Raw genomic sequence first — 19,038 nt, 5'->3', positions numbered from 1 at the left:
AAAAAAAATCCTTCAAAATGTTTAATAGAGGAAGAAATTTTAACTTTTGTGCAATTAAATACTTTTAAATACACATTAAACTCATTTATGCATATGAAAATGAAGAAAACACTTATTGTTGCTGTATCTTAGACAACAGCAAAAGAAATTCTGTTAAAAAATGTAAACCATTTCGGCATTCTTCACAGGGTGAGAAAAAGTTTTAGTGACTCTCCATCCAGTGAAAATAAAAGAGCTACTCCAAAAAGCATTAAAGAGTTGATTAAAGAGGTGGGTTTTCTTTCTTTTTATAGAGCCTTGGACTCCTATGTTGCCCAGGCTGGACTCAAACTCCTGGGCTTAAGCAATCCTCTGGCTCTGGGACTACGGGCATGTGCCACTGCACCCGGCAAAAGGGTGATTTTTATTTTTATTAGTATTTAAGTTTATTTTATGTTTAGAGGTACCTGTGTGGGTTTCTTATATAGGCAAATTGTGTGTGATGGGGGTTTGCTGTGGTTTTTAAAGTGTGGTGCACAGACCCATGAGAGTCCCTGAGACCTTGCAGGAGGTCCTTCAGATTAAACTATTTTCATAGTGATTCAGAGATGTCATTTGCCTTCTTCACTGTGTTGACATTTGACTGATGATATGAAAACAGTAGTGAGAAGGCTGGTAAGATGATCAAATAGGAACAGCTCCGGTATGCAGCTTGCAGCGAGATCAATGCAGAAGACAGGTGATTTCTGCATTTCCAATTGAGATACCCAGCTCATCTCATTGGGACTGGTTAGACAGTGGGTGCAGCCTATAAAGGGTGAGCCAAAGCAGGGTGGGGCGTCACCTTACCATGGAAGCTCAGGTGGTCAGGGAACTCCCTCCCCTAGCCAAGGGAAGCCATGAGGGACTGTGCTATGAGGAATGGTGCATTTCAGCCCAGATACTTCACTTTTCCCACAGTCTTCGCAACCTGCAGACCAGGAGATTCCCTCGGGTGCCTATATCACCAGGGCCCTGGGTCTCAAGCACAAAACTGGGCGGCCGTTTGGGCAGACATCTAGTTATCTGCTGGAGTTTTGTTCATACCCCAGTGGCACCTGGAATGCCAGCAAGACAGAACCGTTCACTCCCCGAAAAGGGAGCTGAAGCCAGGGAGCCAAGTGGTCTAGCTCAGCAGATCCTACCTACATGGAGCCCAGTAAGCTAAGATCTGCTGGCTTGAAATTCTCGCTGCTAGCACAGGAGTCTGACACTGGAGCTTGGTAGGGGGAGGGGCATCTGCCATTACTGAGGGTTAAGTAGGCAATTTCCCCTCAGTGTAAACAAAGCCACCAGGAAGTTTCGAATTAGGCAGAGCTCACTGCAGCTGGGCAAAGCCTCTGTAGCCAGACTGCCTCTCTAGATTCCTCCTCTCTGGGCAGGACATCTTTGAAAGAAAGGCAGTAGCCCCAGTCAGGGACTTTTAGATGAAACTCCCATCTCCCTGGGACAGAGCACCTGGGGAAAGGGGTGACTGCGGGCACAGCTTCAGCAGACTTAAATGTTCCTGCCTGCCAGCTCTGAAGAGAGCAGTGGATCTCCCAGCACAGTGCTCCAGCTCTGCTAAGGGACAGACTGCCTCCTCAAGTGGGTTCCTGACCCCTGTGCCTCCTGACTGGGAGACACATCTCAGCAGGGGTCAACAGACACCTCATACAGGAGAACTCCAGCTGGCATCTGGCAGGTGCCCCTCTGGGCCACAGCTTCCACAGGAAGGAGGAAACAGGCAGCATTCTTTGCTGTTCTGCAGCCTCCGCTGGTGATACCCAGGCAAACAGGGTCTGGAGTGGACCTCCAGCAGACTTCAGCAGACCTGCAGCAGAGGGGCCTGGTTATTAGAAGAAAAACTAATAAACAAAGGAATGGCATCAATATCAACAAAAAGGACATCCACACAAAAACCCCATCTGAAGGTTACCAACATCAAAGACCAAACATAAATAAATCCACGAAGATGAGGAAAAACCAATACAAAAAGGCTGAAAATTCCAAAACCCAGAATGCCTCTTATCCTCCAAAGGATCACAGCTCCTTGCCAGCAAGAGAACAAAACTGGACGGAGAATGAATTTGATGAATTGACAGAAGTAGGCTTCAGAAGGTGGGTAATAACAAACTCCTCTGAACTAAAAGAGCATGTTCTAACCCAATGCAAGGAAGCTAAGAACCTTGAAAAAAGGTTAGAGGAATTGCTAACCAGAATAACCAGTTTAGAGAAGAACATAAATGACCTGATGGAGCTGAAAAACACAGCACGAGAACTTCATGAAGCATATGCAAGTATCAAAAGCTGAATCGATCAAGTGGAAGAAAGGATATCAGAGACTGAAGATCAACTTAACGAAATAAAGCATTAAGACAAGATTGGAGAAGAAAGAATGAAAAGGAGCAAACAAAGCCTCCAAGAAATATGGGACTATGTGAAAAGACCAAACCTATGTTTGACTGGTGTACCTGAAAGTGACAGGGAGAATGGAACCAAGTTGGAAAACACTCTTAAGGATATTATCCAGGAGAACTTCCCCAACTTAGCAAGGCAGACCAACATTCAAATTCAGGAAATACAGAGAACACCACAAAGATAATCCTCTAGAAGAGCAACCCCAAGACACATAATCATCAGATTCACCAAGGTTGAAATGAAGGAAAAAATATTAAGGGCAACCAGGAGAGAAAGGTTGGATTACCCACAAAGGGAAACCCATTAGACTAACAGTAGATCTCTCTGCAGAAACCCTACAAGCCAGAAGAGAGTGGGGACCAATATTCAACATTCTTAAAGAAAAGAATTTTCAACCCAGAATTTCATATCCAACCAAACTGAGATTCATAAGCAAAGGGGAAATAAAATCCTTTACAGACAAGCAAATGCTGAGAGATTTTGTCACCACCAGGACTGCCTTACAAGAGCTTCTGAAGGAAGTACTAAATATGGAAAGAAAAAACCGGTATCAGCCACTGTGAAAACATACCAAACTGTAAAGACCGTCAAAGCTATAAAGAAAATGCATCAGCTAACAGGCAAAATAACCAGCTAAAATCATAATGGCAGAATCAGATTCACACATAACAACCTTAACCTTAAATGTAAATGGGCTAAATGCCCCAATTAAAAGACACAGACTGGCAAATTGGATAAACAGTCAGGATCCATTGGTGTGTATTCAGGAGATGCATGTCACGTACAAAGACACACATGGGCTCAAAATAAAGGGTTGGAGGAAGATTTACCAAACAAATGGAAAGCAAAAAAAGCAGGAGTTGGTTTAAAACAGATTTTAAACCAACAAAGATCAAAAAAGACAAAGAAGGGCATTACATAATGGTAAAGGGATCAACACAACAAGAAGAGCCAACTATCCTAAATATATATGCACCCAATACAGCAGCACCCAGATTCATAAAGCAAGTCTTTAGAGACCTACAAAGAAACTTAGACTCCCACACAATAATAGTGGGAGATTTTAACACCCCACTGTCAATATTAGACAAATCAATGAGACTGAAAATTAACAAGGATATTCAGGACTTGAACTCAGCTCTGGACCAAGCAGATGTAATAGACATCTACAGGACTCTCCACCCAAAATCAACAGAATATACACTCTTCTCAGCACCAAATCACAGTTATTCTAAAATTGACCACATAATTGGAAGTAAAACACTCCTCAGCAAATGCAAAAGAACTGAAATCATAACACACAGTCTCTCATACCATAGTGCAATCAAACTAGAACTGAGGATTAAGAAACTCACTCAAAATCACACAACTACATGGAAACTGAATAACATGCTCCTGGGTAAATAATGAAATGAAGACAGAAATAAAGAAGTTATTTGAAACCGATGAGAACAAAGACATAATGTACTAGAATCTCTGAGACACAGCTAAAGCAGTGTTTAGAGAGAAATTTATAGAACTAAATATCCACAGGAGAAAGTGGGAAAGATCTAACATCGACACCCTAACATCACAATTAAAAGAACTAGAGAAGCAGGAGCAAACAAATTCCAAAGCTAGTAGAAGATACCAAATAACTAAGATTAGAGCAGAACTGAAGGAGATAGAGACACAAAAATCCTTTTAAAAAAATCAGTGAATCCAGGAGCTGGTTTTTTGAAAAGATTAACAAAATAGATAAACCACTAGCCAAACTAATAAAGAAGAAAAGAGAGAAGAATCAAACAGACACGATGACACAATAAAAAATGATAAACGGGACATCACCACTGATCCCACAGAAATACAAAGTACCATCAGCGAATACTATAAATACCTCTATGCAAATAAACTAGAAAATCTAGAAGAAATGGATAAATTCCTGGACACATACACCGTCCCAAGACTAAACCAGGAAGAAGCTGAATACCTGAATCAACTAATAACAAGTTCTGAAATTGAGATAGTAATTAATAGCCTACCAACAAAAAAATGCCCAGGACCAGATATATTCACAGCCAAATTCTACCAGAGGTACAAATAGGAGCTGTTACCATTCCTTTTGAAGCTATTCCAAACAATAGAAAAAGAGGGAATCCTCTCTAACTCATTTTATGAGGCCAGTATCATCCTAATACAAAAGCCTGGCAGAGACACAACAAAAAAAGAAAATTTCAGGCCAATACCCCCGATGAACATTGATGTGAAAATCCTCGAGAAAATACTGGCAAACTAAATCCAGCAGCACATCAAAAAGCTTATCCACCACGATCAAGTTGGCTTCATCCCTGTGATGCAAGGCTGGTTCAACATATGCAAATCAATAAACATAATCCATCACATAAACAGAACCAAAGACAAAAATCACATGATTATCTCAATAGATGCAGAAAAGGCCCTTGACAAAATTCAACACCCCTTCATGCAAAAAACTCTCAATAAACTAGATGTTGATGGAACATATCTGAAAATAATAAGAGCTATTCATGACAAACCAAAAGCCAATATCATACTGAATGGGCAAAAGCTGGAAGTATTCCCTTTGAAAACCGCCACAAGACAAGAATTCCCTCTTTCACCACCCCTATTCAACATTGTATTCGAAGTTCTGGCCAGGGCAATCAGGCAAGAGAAAGAAATAAAGCGTATTCAAATAGAAAGAGAGGAAATCAAATTGTCTCTGTTTGCAGATGACAAGATTGTATATTTAGAAAACTCCATCGTCTCAGCCCAAAATCTCCTTAAGCTGATAAACAACTTCAGCAAAGTCTCAGGATACAAAATCAATGTGCAAAAATCACAAGCATTCCTATACAACACTAACAGACAGAGAGCCAAATCATGAGTGAACTCCCATTTGTAATTGCTACAAAGAGAATAAAATACCCAGGAATCCAACTTACAAGGGATGCGAAGGACCTTTTCAAGAACTACAAACCACTGCTCAAGGAATAAGAGAGGACAAAAACAAATGGAAACACATTCCATGCTAGTGGATAGGAAGAATCAATATCGTGAATATAGCCATACTGCTCAAAGTAATTTATAGATTCAATGCTATCCCCATCAAGCTACCATTGATTTTCTTCACAGATTTAGAAAAAACTACTTTAAATTTCATATGGAATCAAAAAGGAGCCCGTATAGCCAAGACAATCTTAAGCAAAAGAACAAAGCTGGAGGCATCATGCCACCTGACTTCAAACTATACTACAAAGCTACAGTAACCAAAACAGCATGGTACTGGTACCAAAACAGATATACAGACCAATGGAACAGAACAGAGACCTCAGAAATAATGCCACACATCTACAACCATCTGATCTTTGACAAATCAAGCAATGGGGAAAGGATTCTCTACTTAATAAGTGGTGTTGGAAAAACTGACTAGCTGTATGCAAAAAACTGAAATTGGACACCTTCCTTACACCTTATACAAAAATTAACTCAAGATGGATTAAAGACATAAACATAAGACCTAAAACCATAAAAACCCTAGAAGAAAATCTAGGTAATACCATTCAGGATATAGGTATGGGCAAAGACTTCATGACTAAAACACTAAAAGCAATAAAAGTCAAAATTGACAAATGGGATCTAATTAAACTAAAGAGCTTCTGCACAACAAAAGAAACTATCATCGGAATGAACAGGAAACCTACAGAATGGGAGAAAATTTCTGCAATCTATCCATCTGATGAAGGGCTAATATCCAGAATCTACAAATAACTTAAACAAATTTACAAAAAACAAAAAACGAACAACAACAAAAAAATCTCATCAAAAAGTGGGCAAAGGATATGAACAGACACTTCTCAAAAGAAGACATTTATGTGGCCAAGAAACATGGAAAAAAGCTCATCATCACTGGTCATTAGAGAAATGCAAAGCAAAACCACAATGAGATACCATCTCATGCCAGTTAGAATGGCAATCATTAAAAAGTCAGGAAACAACAGATGCTGCAGAGGATGTGGAGAAATAGAAATGCTTTTACACTGTTGGTAGGAGTGTAAATTAGTTCAATCATTGTGGAAGACAGTGTGGCTATTCCTCAAGGATCTAGAACCAGAAATACCATTTGACTTAGCAATCCCATTACTGGGTATATACCCAAAGGATTATAAATCATTCTACTATAAAGACACATGCACACGTATGTTTATTGCGGCACTGTTCAAGATAGCAAACGCTTGGAAACAACCCAAATGTCCATCAGTGATAGACTGGATAAAGAAAATGTGGCACATATACACCATGGAATACTGTACAGCCATAAAAAAGGATGAGTTCGTGTCCTTCGCAGGGACATGGATGAAGCTCAAACCATCATACTCAGCAAACTAACACAAGAACAGAAAACCAAACAGCATGTTCTCACTCATAAGTGGGAGTTGAACAATGAGAACACATGGGCACAGGGAGGGGAACATCACACACCAGGGCCTGTCGGGAGGTGGGAGGCTAGTGGGAGGGAAAGCACTAGGAGAAATACCTAATGTAGATGACGGGTTGATGGGTGCAGCAAACCACCACGGCAAGTGTATAACTATGTAACAAACCTGTACATTCTGCACATGTATCTCAGAACTTAAAGTATAATAATAATAATAAAATAGAAAAAACAATACTTCCCAATACTTTAAGATTTGTCTGATGAGAATGGTAGTGATATTAACAAATGTGATTTTTTTGATATTGTATCATGAAATCTGTAAGGTCTGCATAGCTCACTGAATCAATATTTCACAAAGAATAAAGCATCATATTACAAAATCATACACTGGTTTAAAAAAGCCATTCAAAATGAAAAGAGACCAATGGCTTTTCAGGTTAACAACATGAAACATTCACTGATGTTTCAGATTCCTCGTTGAAACTACTTTCACCTGTTATCTAGTTTTACCTGTTATCTACTATCACCTGTTATCTAGTTTGAAGGTAATATCGAAGAAGAATGTCCACAGGCATTGAAAAAAGCTATTACATGCTTCTTCCTTTTCCAACTACACGTTTATATGAGGTTTGACTTTCTTCATGGAATTCAATTTTTGAAAAAGGCAAAAGATTAAATGCAGAAGCAGATAGAGAATCCAGTTGTCTTCCATTAAACCAGATGTTTAAAGAGATTTCCAAATATATAAAACAGTGCTGCTCCATTTTAGAGCAGAAGGCCTGTTAATTTTTGTTTTGTTTCAGAAAATACAGTTAGTTTTCATAAAAACATATTACAGTAATATGCAGTGGGTGTCTTATTATAATTATTAAATAAATCAATAGATAATTATTTTAAGACATTTCCATTTTACTTTCTAGTATGATGATTATGGGTATATATAACCCACATAAACTAAAGCTCTTGGGACTCTTAATTTTTAAGAGTCTAAGGGAGTCCTGAGATCTAAAAGTCTAAGGACTACTAGATTAAAATAACTAGAGATAAATTAGTAAGTGGTAATGAGAGGAAGAAAAAATTAACATTTGTTTTGAATGTCTGTTTTGTTCTGAGTTCATTCGGTTCTCACAATTACTCTAGGAGGTCAATATTATTATTCCCATTTATAAGTGATGAGACTGAGCTCAAAGAGAGTAATTGTTTATCCAAAGTTAGGATTGTAACCCAGGTCTGAAAAATTCTATGCTCTTTCCTTTTACCTCTAATTGCTTTCCTACTAAGAACATTTTATTCTAAAATTATAAGGTTTAGTTTGATCAGAAGACTGATTTTTTAATCTTGACATGTATATGTATGTGTGTGTGTATGAGGTGATACTATCTAGACAGAGAAACTGAGAGAGTTAGGATTATAATGGAAATGGAAAACCTATAATTTTGCCACAAAAAAGAACTTGCTATTTATAACCTTAATGGTAAATCTTGCCAATAATAATAATCTTCAGAAAATAGGATATATTGAACCTTTTAAGGGATCAAATATAGAATTCTCCTTCAGGTCTCCACTTTTTGCCCCCCCCTGTACAGTGCTCTGGTCTCCCCCTAATCACACCCTGTTGTTGTTAATAGCACTTTCTATTTATTGAGAATGTGTCATGGTCAGGCCTAATGCCAAATGCTTTCATTCGTTAACTCATTCAATTCTTTTTTTTTTTTTTTTTTTGGAGATGCAGTCTTACCCTGTCACTCAGACTGGAGTACTGTGGCGCAGTCTCGGCTCACTGCAACCTCTGCCTCCCGGGTTTAAGCGATTCTCCTGCCTCAGCCTCCTGAGTAGCTGGGATTACAGGCGCGTGCTCCCATGCCCGGCTAATTTTTTTGTATTTTTAGTAGAAAAAGGGTTTTACCATGTTGTCCAGGAAGGTCTCAAACTCCTGACCTTGTGATTCACCCACCTCGGCCTCCCAAAGCGCTGGGATTGCAGGCGTGAGCCATCACGCCGGGCCAACTCATTCAATTCTTAAAACCACTCTGTGATTGGCATTGTTATTCTAGACTTCCAGCGAAAACACTGAAGACTTGAGAAATGAAATGATTCACCCAAGGTCACATTATTTGTGAATCTATGAATCAAGACTGAATCCAGGGCTGACTCCAAAGCCCTTGTGCTTAATCACCGTGCAATATCATGTACCTGCTTCCCCAAAGGATTTCAGCTACTTGAGAACTGGGACCAGGTCTTTTTCTTCCAAAAATACTCATGCCTAGCACATTGTTTGGTACATAGTTGGAACTCAGTAATTTTTTGTTGAACAAATGAATGAATAGTAAATGCATGAATAAAGTACAGTCAGAGGTAAATAAAGAGCCAAACTGCTTTCATTTACTTGAAGCCTGATTAAGGACAGGGTCTCATTGTTAGTTCAAGATGCTGGGCTGCCAGTTTAGCTGAGCCATCTAACCTTGTTAATTTTAGTTATTTTCTCTGGTAACATTCCACACTCATTGGTTCTCATGATTATTATTGTACTGCATGTTGCTACATCGTACCTGATCTGTGACATGAGGAATGATTTTAAATATACACTCTGGGGCAGAGGTGGCACTTTGCAATTCTAGATGGAATTGCCCTACTAAACTCTCTATGGAAGCTTATTGTAGGGGCAAGACACACAGCATACCAAAGAACTAAATACAAATTGTATTCAGGAATAATATTCTCTGATTTTAAAAATGGGGCCAAAACCATTAGCAATACTTTTATGTTAGATAGTTAAGAGGTTGTTAGCACCAAGCTTATTTCCCTTTACAAGTGAATCAAGCAATGAATAACAATAATCATACCTTACTTTTTATATACAGCATTTTTGAGGGTATAAGTCTTTATAACTCTTTATAGAAATCTATGTATTCAGTGTTGCAGGAACTGCTCGTAGATGCCACCTTGTATCCATCTTTCTTTCTTCCCTAATAACAGAATGCTGATTTTGGAGGAGCAACTAGCAATTTGCTTCCTTTATAGTTAACTGTGGTCATGTAACTAAGTGCCAGCCAATGAGATGCAAGTCTAAGGTGTTGAGTAAAATTTCTGGCAAAAACTTCTTAAGTTGGGGAAATAAAATTTAACAACCATTTATAATTTTTTTTTAAAAAAACGTACCAAGCAAGGAGTAGAAGAGAATTTCCTTGATCTGATGAAAGAAAATGAAAAACCACTAGCTAACAACATACCTAATAGTAAAACACTGATCCTTTCTCCCTAAGACCATGAACATGACTAGATTGTCCTCTCCTACTACATCTATTTAAAAGGGTACTGGAGACCCAAGTTGGTGCATTAAGGTAAGAAATAAGAAAGAAGAAGCATAGATATTGGAGGAAAAAGAAGTTGTTATTCTTAGATGACATGATCATATACACAGAAAATTCTAAGGAATCTATAAAAGTCACACTAGAACTAATGAGAAAATTCATGAAGTTTGCAGGATACAAAGTGAATATGCAAAATCAATTGCATTTGTACATGTTATCCACAAAGAATTAGAAAATAAATAATTTTAAATGTCCCTAGAAATAAATAAAACAAAACGTGTGCAAGATATCTACCCTGAAAATGATAAAACATTGCTCTGAGAAATTAAACAAGGTCTGAATAAATGAAGATATATGTCATATAAAATGATCGGAAAATTCGATGTGTGTAAGATGTTCAATATCCCCACAAATAGATCTATAGTTTCAATGTTGTCTCAATAAAAATCTCAGCATATTTTTTGAAGAAATTGACAATATGATTCTAAAATTTGTATGGAAACGCAAAGGGTCTAGGATAAACAAAATGAAAATACAAAGTTGGAGGACTTATGTTCCTGATTTCAAGAGTTTCTATAAAGCTACAATAAGGGAGATAGTGAGGCATTAGTGGTTACATGGGTATATGCAATGGATCAATGAAACAGAATAGTGTCCAGAATTAGCCTCACACATATATGGTCAATTGCTTGTCCACAAAGACATTAAGATAACTCAATGTGGAAAAGAAAATCTTGTGTAACAAATAATGCTTGAACAACTAGATATCTCTATGGAAACAAAAGATGAACCTAGACCTTTTTTCTCATTCCAAATACAAAAGCTAATTCGAGATCAGAAGCCTAAATGTAAGCACGTTAACCATAAAGTTTCTAGAAGAAAATACAGCAGAAGTCTTTGTGACCTTTACAGTAAGCAAAAATTTCTTAAGACATAAAATACAGTAACCATAAAATTAAAAATTAATAAGCTGAACTTCATCAAAATTACAAACTTTTGCTTGACCAAAGGTATTGCCAGAAAAATTAAAATACAAGCCATACACTGGGAGAGAATATTTTTGACAAAAATATACATTTTTTTGGCAAAATGTATTTGACAAAAACTTGTATCCAGCATATAAAAAGTACTCTTACCACACAATATTGGAAAGACAGTCTAATCTTAAACAAATGGGCAAAAGATTTGAAAAGAAACTTCACGAAATAAGAAATAAAAATGGCAAATAAACACAGGAAAAGATGTTCAACATCATCATTAAGGAGATGCAAATCAAAGCTACAATGAGATGCTACCCCACACCTATTAGAATGGCTAAAATTTAAAAAACTGACAACACCAAGTGTCAGTAAGGATGTGGAATATCTGGAACCCTGTCACACTACTGAAGGAAATGGAAAATGGTACGTTCACTTTGGAAAACAATTTGGTAGTTTCTTTAAAAATTATAAGTATCATACTGTTTAGCAACTCCAGTTTAGGTGTCTGTTATAGAGAAATAAAAGCATACATCTATACAAAGACTTCTACGCAAGTGTTCATAGCAGCCTTTTCATAATAGTCCCCCCAAATAGAAACAACCCAAATGTCCACCCATGAAAGAATGAGTAAACAAAATGTAGTAAATATATACAATGGATTATTAATTAAAACAAAAAGAAGCAAACTCCTGATACATACAAAATCATAGGTAAATCTTGAAAACATTATGTTGAACCAAAGAAGCCAAAAACATAGGGCATATACTACATTATATATTCATACAAAATTCAGGAATAGGCAAAACCAATATAAATTATAGAAATAGAAAGTGGTTCCCTCTGAAGTGGTAGAACTAACTGTAATGTGAAATTTCTGAGGTGATGGACATATTCTACATCATGTTTTGGATATTGACTACAATGGTATATTTAACTATCAAAACACATCAAACTGAACCTTTTTGATCTGTGCATTTTAGGCATGTCAACTATACATTAAAAGGAGTTGTGAGAGAGTGGGCAGAGAGTGCCCTTATTGCCCCTATTTTCCTCCTTTCCTTCTGACTGAAATGAAGAAGTAATGATCAGTGCCCTGGCAGCATTCTTGGACCATGAAGATAAAATCCAGGTGTCAATAATGGTGAAGCAGAGAGGGGAAAAAGTCCCAGATTCCTCATGTTGACGGATCTGCCGTATCACCGCTGAATGGCCTTTCTCTGTATTTCACGCAAAAGAGAAAAGAAAATATTGGCCAGGCGTGGTGGCTCACGCATGTAATCCCAGCACTTTGGGACGCCGAGTGGGGCAGATCGCTTGAGGTCAGGAGTTTGAGACCAGCCTGGCCAACATAGCGAAACTCAGTCACTACTAAAAATACAAAAATTAGCCAGGCATGGTGGCGGGCGCTTGTAATCTCAGCTACTCGGGAGGCTGACACAGGAGAATCGCTTGAACCCAGGAGGCAGAGGTTTCAGTGAGCCAAGATCATGCCACTGCACTCCAGCCTGGGTGACAGAGTGAAACTCCATTTCAAAACAAAACAAAACACAAAAAACAAAAATACTCCTTTTTGTGCCACTGTCTCAGATACTGGCAACCAAACACAATTTCTAAGTGTTACAATCACTGATAAATTTCTTTTATGGTTAAATTATTTTTGATTATGTTAGATTGTAGTTGGGAACTACATTGAGATGTTTTTTAAATGGTATAATAAAAGCTGTTTATCTTTTATAGAGATTGATGCCTTTGGTGTATAAAAGTACTGTAAGTTAATAAACATTTGGAAATTATTTCATATATACTAGATATATAGCAGTAATGGGCTTGCTTTTGGGACAAATCAAATCTCTGTACAGATCATGGATTAGTCATGTGGCCTTGGGCAAATAGCTAATCTCTCGGAGCCTCTTACTTCCTCTGAGTATAGGGCTGATGTTATTAAGCTAGCTTTAACCTGCTATTTAACCTGCTGTTATTATGAAGACTGAATGAGGTCATGTATGTAAAACTTTCAGCACAAGGTCTGGCACAGAGGTACCAAGGTCTGGTAGCTCTTTTTCAATAGGAGAATATTTGATTCTGAACATGTCATTCACTGCACAGGTAAGCCATCACAAAGCAATTTGTCCTCCACCATCACCTGCATAATATGTGGTTTTTAATAGCTTATTACAGCATATTAGAATGGGGTCATTGCCTATGGAGTCATTTACTACTGAATTTAATAGCAGTGAAGGCTGCAAGCCTTCTCCAAGCAATAAGAGAAACCAATATTTCCCAAAGTATGTCAGAAAAAGTTGCAAAAATTATTATTTTGCCAGAAGTCATTGTCATGGAGAAAGACTCTGGGAAAGTGAAGGTTATTTCCAAATAACTTCAGAAAGTGGTGGCCATTGAGGCTAGAAAGTGTCTGAGAGACTGGGATTGGACACCATCCAATGGAGCCTATGGTGAAAGCCTTGGTTCCCTTGCATGTATAACACACATTCAGGTTTGCCACATCCTGCCCTACACTGGGAGGCAAATGCAGAGGCCGCAAGGACCCACGGCTAGAACCATGTAGTTCAGATGACCTCACCTCACTCCAAGCAACCTAGGCCTCTGAGAGAACTGCTGAGATCCAACCAGACGAGGCAGAAATGCCAGGGAGTTAGCAAGCTCCTGGCAAGTGCAGCTCAGAGCAGGAGTATCTCCATAGAAAATCAGCGCACAAAGATGCCAAGAGAATCATTTACTTACCTGCAAGGGTTGGCAATTTCTTCTGGTGTTGTTTTCACAAAAGGGGATACAGGTTTTTCCACAAAAGATCCGAAGCCCAGTCTAAAGTTGCTGGTTAATTTAGACATCTCTTTGGAAAGCCGGGAGCCCAACTCCTTGATTGTGTTGAGGTCATCATCCATGGAGGCGGAGAGGTCCATGAGGTAATACAAATCCACCGGGTAGTCCTCAGTCTGGCGGACATGCACCTGCAGAGTCTGCGCACCACCTGCAAAGCCCAATAGGAAAAGCAAACCCAGGAAAACACACTGAGATTTATTTGCAACTAGCCACTTGCTGGGTCAGCTGTCTATTTCACCTCAATAAGAACTTACTGAAATACACAGGATTTCATTAACTGTGTGGTTAAGATCCTAAATGAACCAACCCATGAAATTCTTTCAGCAGTGAGTTTAGAACTATTGGAGGATAAGTTAGGATATTTTATATCTCCTTGGGAGAACTAGCATCCATTTAGATAGAAGATAAGCTGAATTTTTTGTGTGTCGTTTTAGAAAAGGGGAACCAAATAAAAGAGAGTTTAAATCTACATTACAATCCTTGAAGAAATGTGAGGTAAGCGTTAACAACATTTGAGTAATTTAAATGGTTACTATTAGAGATAGCTTCTTCAGTAACACAATTGGAGTGCCAGGAACCAATGTGAATAAAGAAATGTGTGAGCCTAGCAATTTTCGATTTCCTTAAGAATGGGAAATTCAAGTCATAATAATCAATGATATGTAATATGATACAAGACACGTTAGTGGGGTAGCAGAATTACCATATATAATATTAGATCTATTTACATGAGCCAAATCCTAACATACCTGGTCTCAACTTAAGGATCAAGCTTTGAGGTGCAATCTGAACAATGTCAGAACTATTTTTCTGTCTGCCTACACTGAGAGGCTTATTTTTAAGTATTTCTACTTGGGAGACAGGGTTTTCGATGAAGTTTAATTGGCATCCTTTAGCTAAAAGATTTGCTGGGGTATCACACCTTTCACCAACTCCAGATGGATGGGTAAAATTCTAAAAAAGAAAAAGAAAAACAATAACCAGAAAAAGAAAACAAATCTGAATTTCTTTATAAGATACCAGCAATTGAAAGTTTTTCTGCACACTTTGCTAGTTAAGCATCTTACCATATTGTATCCCTACATGACTAACATTGATTATAGGTCTAAAGTTAAGTTATAGGTGAATAACCAGAGAATTCTGCCAGTAAAATTCTGAGTAAAACTGGAGTCTCCTTTTAATTATATTCACTTGGATTCATGTAACAATTTTGGGGGTGGTGGGTAGGCGGGAGTGTGGGGGAGGTCTTAAGCTCACTTCTTTAAAGCTTCTTCCTAGGCCATGACCAGATCCTTGAAACAGTTGGGTTCATAGAGTTGACATCATTCCATGAATTTATCTGCTCAGGGTGACCTGTAGGTTTGATTCCACAATCAAATCTTTATCACTAGATTTGGGAATTGACTGTCCAAGTGCTCCAGTGTGTCAATCCCTAAATCTAGTGATAAAGAGAGATTCTGAGGATTCCTAAAGGGTAGGGGTGGCAACATCTCCCCCATCTAGCACTCTCTGCCAGTTGTATGCATTGGTCTGTTACCCTTATATTGCAGCATGACTTCACCAAAATTGACCTCTTGTGGACTTTAAACCCAGAGTCTTGAAGCGTTCTAGTTCAAGATCCTTTAGAACTTTCTCCAAGATTTGAAAGTGAGGAAGAAAAGTGAAAAAGATGGGTTAAAAGTTTGCTTTTCTGTGTGGGACACAGGAGTTTCCCACAAGGATAGCAGAGGTACAGTGAGATGAAGTCTTTCCCAGCAGAGATGTGGTCGTTCAAATTCTGGAACACCCAAAACAGGGAGATGGAGCTAACAGATTAAATACCTGACTTACCTGATAGGCACGGCTGCTCTAGAGCGGGCATGACACTATGCAAAGGGAAACTTGTTGCCCATTGACTCTCACGCTTACAGAAAACCAAACCAATGCTCACACTATTTTCCTTGCCTCTTAGAACTCCAAGCCACTCTTGCTGTTTTCATCAGCTAGGAAAGTTAGATTTCTTCTGAAATTGATTTTGAGAATACAATTTGTTATCTATCAGTAGACCTGTGCATGTCTGAAGCTCTAGGCCAGGCATGGCAGACTGTAACTTTCCATGATGTCACTAAGGGAAACAGTGGCTGGCCAAGGCTTCAGAATCCTTCTCAATACAGTGTCATTGCTATCACCTGTAGTCATAGCCTTTGCCAAAAGGTCAGAGGTGGTGTTAACCACATGACCTATTTTCTATCTGCCCTAAGCAGAAGCCTAATTTACTTTTTGCTCCAACTGCCTCAACTGGCATCCTCATAACTACTTCTAATATTAGAGTGGCCTCTTAGAATAATTTGGCTTTATAATTTGACAACAATTTGGCTACCAAGTATTATCCACAAGTAAAGTTATCAGCAGCAACTTAGGAAACTCTCTTAACTAAATGCTGAAAAATGCATTTAAATGAAAATTCTAGGCTGATTTGTTATTTTATCTCTCTGGTATGAAACTAATACTTCTTCAAGAAGTCAATACCCAAAAACATGTGAATTTTTCCCTCCTTGTATCTTCTCAATCCTGTTTTGATATAGGAACTCAAAAAAAAAGGCAAAATTCTCTTGGACTTTTGTTTGTGGTCACGTCGGTCAAGGCCGTGGTAGGGGACTGAGCTGCGTTTGTGCTCTCTTGTCTTCATGGATACACACTGAACTCAGAGTTTGGGTTTCCACAGGTAGAACCCAGTTCTGAGTTTGGTGTTGAGGTTTGTTTCTCTTTGAGCATGCTACTCAGCTCTCGCTGAACTTGGTATTCGTAAGATTTGATTTATGTTTAGATTATCTTTACGAGATCCAGTGGGTAGAGGCTTGTTTTAAAATTCAGAAAACTAATGCCTGTCTTTCTCACCATGAAGCAGTCAGACATCACTCTCTAGTGTCTTAGGATGGCTTGGTAGATATTCCCCGATCATCTTCATACTGATTTCACATAGTTTTCAGTTTGACCAGATAAGGAGTACCTATTTGGAACTTTGTCACTGGCATGGTACAGAGTCACTGAGTTTATGAAAATGCCATTTTTAAAAGAACTGGATAATGTCTGACCAGTAATATTTGCCCCAAACTTAAAACACATCCCTTAGAACCTAGCAGTAATTCAGAATGGATCCTAGTACCTAGATGGAATACAACTATACTATGAACATCAAATGTATGTTTAACTTTAGAAAATACATCTCCATGATCTCTGATTATCCAGACAGCCTCCATATTTTATATGCAACCAGTTAGAAATGGCTCTACAATAAGAGAAGGAGTGAGGTAAAATTAAAAATCCCAAGTTACATATTTTTCTGAATAATTTGACATCCACTCCTTCTACAAATTGTTTTTGAAAGTAATCACATGAATGCCATTTTGATCTACCAATGCTCACCTTCTCCTTTCCTGATTTGTTTTACTTATACAATTCCACAAAAAAGCAATTCACTATCAGAACTATCACTGAGGAAATTAACATGAGTGTAACTGCAGACAGGTTTTAAAAACATGTTGAGGTCATTTATTTTACCTCCTGAGCACACCAGGCACACTGAGGTCCAATGAGCAGGCAGTCTTCACAGGTTTCTGCACCTCCCAGGGCACAGCCACCTAGGTTTAGACCCAGCAAGACGCAGGGATTAAGTATACTTTCAGTCATTCCATTTATGAGACTGATGGCTCTTACATTACTTGAACAAAACAACATCAAAGTTTAGTTTAGTATCCAAGATCAGTCCTCGAAATGTTAGCAATTCACATAAAAGTTTGTATTTTACATCTATCACATGTAAAATATGTGTATGCGTATTAAAAAGTATGTATGTCTTATACGCCAAAATTATCATCCTCTTTTTTCTTAAAATGTGAAAGTTCACAAATACAGGATTATCCTATTTATTGTTCCACCTTAATTTTCAAAAATTACTTGCACTCATTAAAAAATGCTTCTTTCCTAAACGAGGTATTTCTGTTTTTGAAATAAATCCTTTCTCTCTTTCAAGATTATTACTCTTAAGTGGAAGATCCTTATTACTCTTAAGTGGAAGATACTCTTAAGTGGAAGATTCCACTCTTAAGTGGAAAGTTTCAAAAATGGTTATCACAGTGGCACTAAGTTCCATTGGGCAGCAATGTTATTTAATTCTCCTCATTAAAATGCCTGTGCAACCTTTGCATTTATTTACCTTAAGCCTAGAGCATTCATTGTGGGAACTGCGCCGTGTTTGTCTGTAATTTGTTAAAGTGTTCACTCAGTGACAAAAGAGCAATGGAACAGATCAAATAAAACATGACTTCAGATCTAGTTTCTGAACCAAATGACAGGTTTATCAAGCATACCACGAAAGCAATATATCGGAGAACGTAGGTCTTACCTTGTACGTGATCATTCCTTCCTAGAAATAGAAAGAACAGGCAAAGCAGTTCAATCCCCATTCGTTTCAGTTCTTGCTGTGCAGACCGATTAAAAAATGAATTACCTTCAGCGTTACAAGACCAAAGCTGAATATCGTTAAAGTCTTTCTTTCTTGAAGTGTAACATTTTAAATACTACTTACACTGCTTTGAAAAGAAACTTGAGATGTAAGTTAGAAAGTTTTCATTAAGACTGAAATGAAAACAGAGGCTACCTGGACAGGTAAAGCAGAAAAGCTGTGTTTAAAAGCAACTTCAACATGATTTACTTCCTTGTTCTCCTTATAAGGAAGGCAGGTGTACAATCACCAAGAAGGTGGGGAAATTCATTCAGTGGAAATTCTGGTGTAAGTTCTATGAGTCTCTCTGCATCCTAGAGAAAGTTATTATCTTTAGTGAAATATTAATCAATGAAATGTCAAAACAGCAATTGAAATACAGTCATTTCTAAAATAATTTCAACTTAATGTAAAGAATAAAGATATTAAATAAAGCATATAGCCTACATGTGAGGAAAGTAAAAAATGAGCTTAATGAAAATAACTGAGATTTTTGTATTTCATTGCTAAATTCCTTTGCAAAAAATTGAAATGAACCCTGAAAAAGAAAAATTATTATTTTACAATAAA

General features: G+C 37.9%; 1 protein-coding gene across 3 annotated transcripts in view; it reads right to left on the bottom strand.

The window, feature by feature from the left end:
* ITGB6 (integrin, beta 6) overlaps positions 1-18,674 on the bottom strand; it is an 85,812-nt gene extending 67,138 nt beyond the window's left edge. Inside the window, exons 1-4 of one of the 3 annotated variants that reach the window (XM_011947116.1) lie at positions 18,370-18,674; positions 17,526-17,605; positions 14,908-14,939; positions 13,887-14,133 (exon numbers count right to left, since the gene is read on the bottom strand). In XM_011947116.1, the coding sequence (XP_011802506.1) occupies positions 13,887-14,133; positions 14,908-14,939; positions 17,526-17,605; positions 18,370-18,384 (374 nt within the window). In that variant the 5' untranslated portion in view covers positions 18,385-18,674. Of the gene's footprint in view, positions 1-13,886; positions 14,134-14,734; positions 14,940-17,525; positions 17,606-18,369 lie in introns of all 3 variants that reach the window. The other 2 variants (XM_011947115.1, XM_011947117.1) reach the window with 2 other exon arrangements.
* Positions 18,675-19,038: the final 364 nt, after the last annotated feature.

This window comes from Colobus angolensis, unplaced genomic scaffold (genome assembly GCF_000951035.1).
Source record: "Colobus angolensis palliatus isolate OR3802 unplaced genomic scaffold, Cang.pa_1.0 Scaffold259, whole genome shotgun sequence".
Taxonomy (NCBI): Eukaryota; Metazoa; Chordata; class Mammalia; order Primates; family Cercopithecidae; genus Colobus; species Colobus angolensis.
This window is presented reverse-complemented; position numbering and strand designations above follow the sequence as displayed.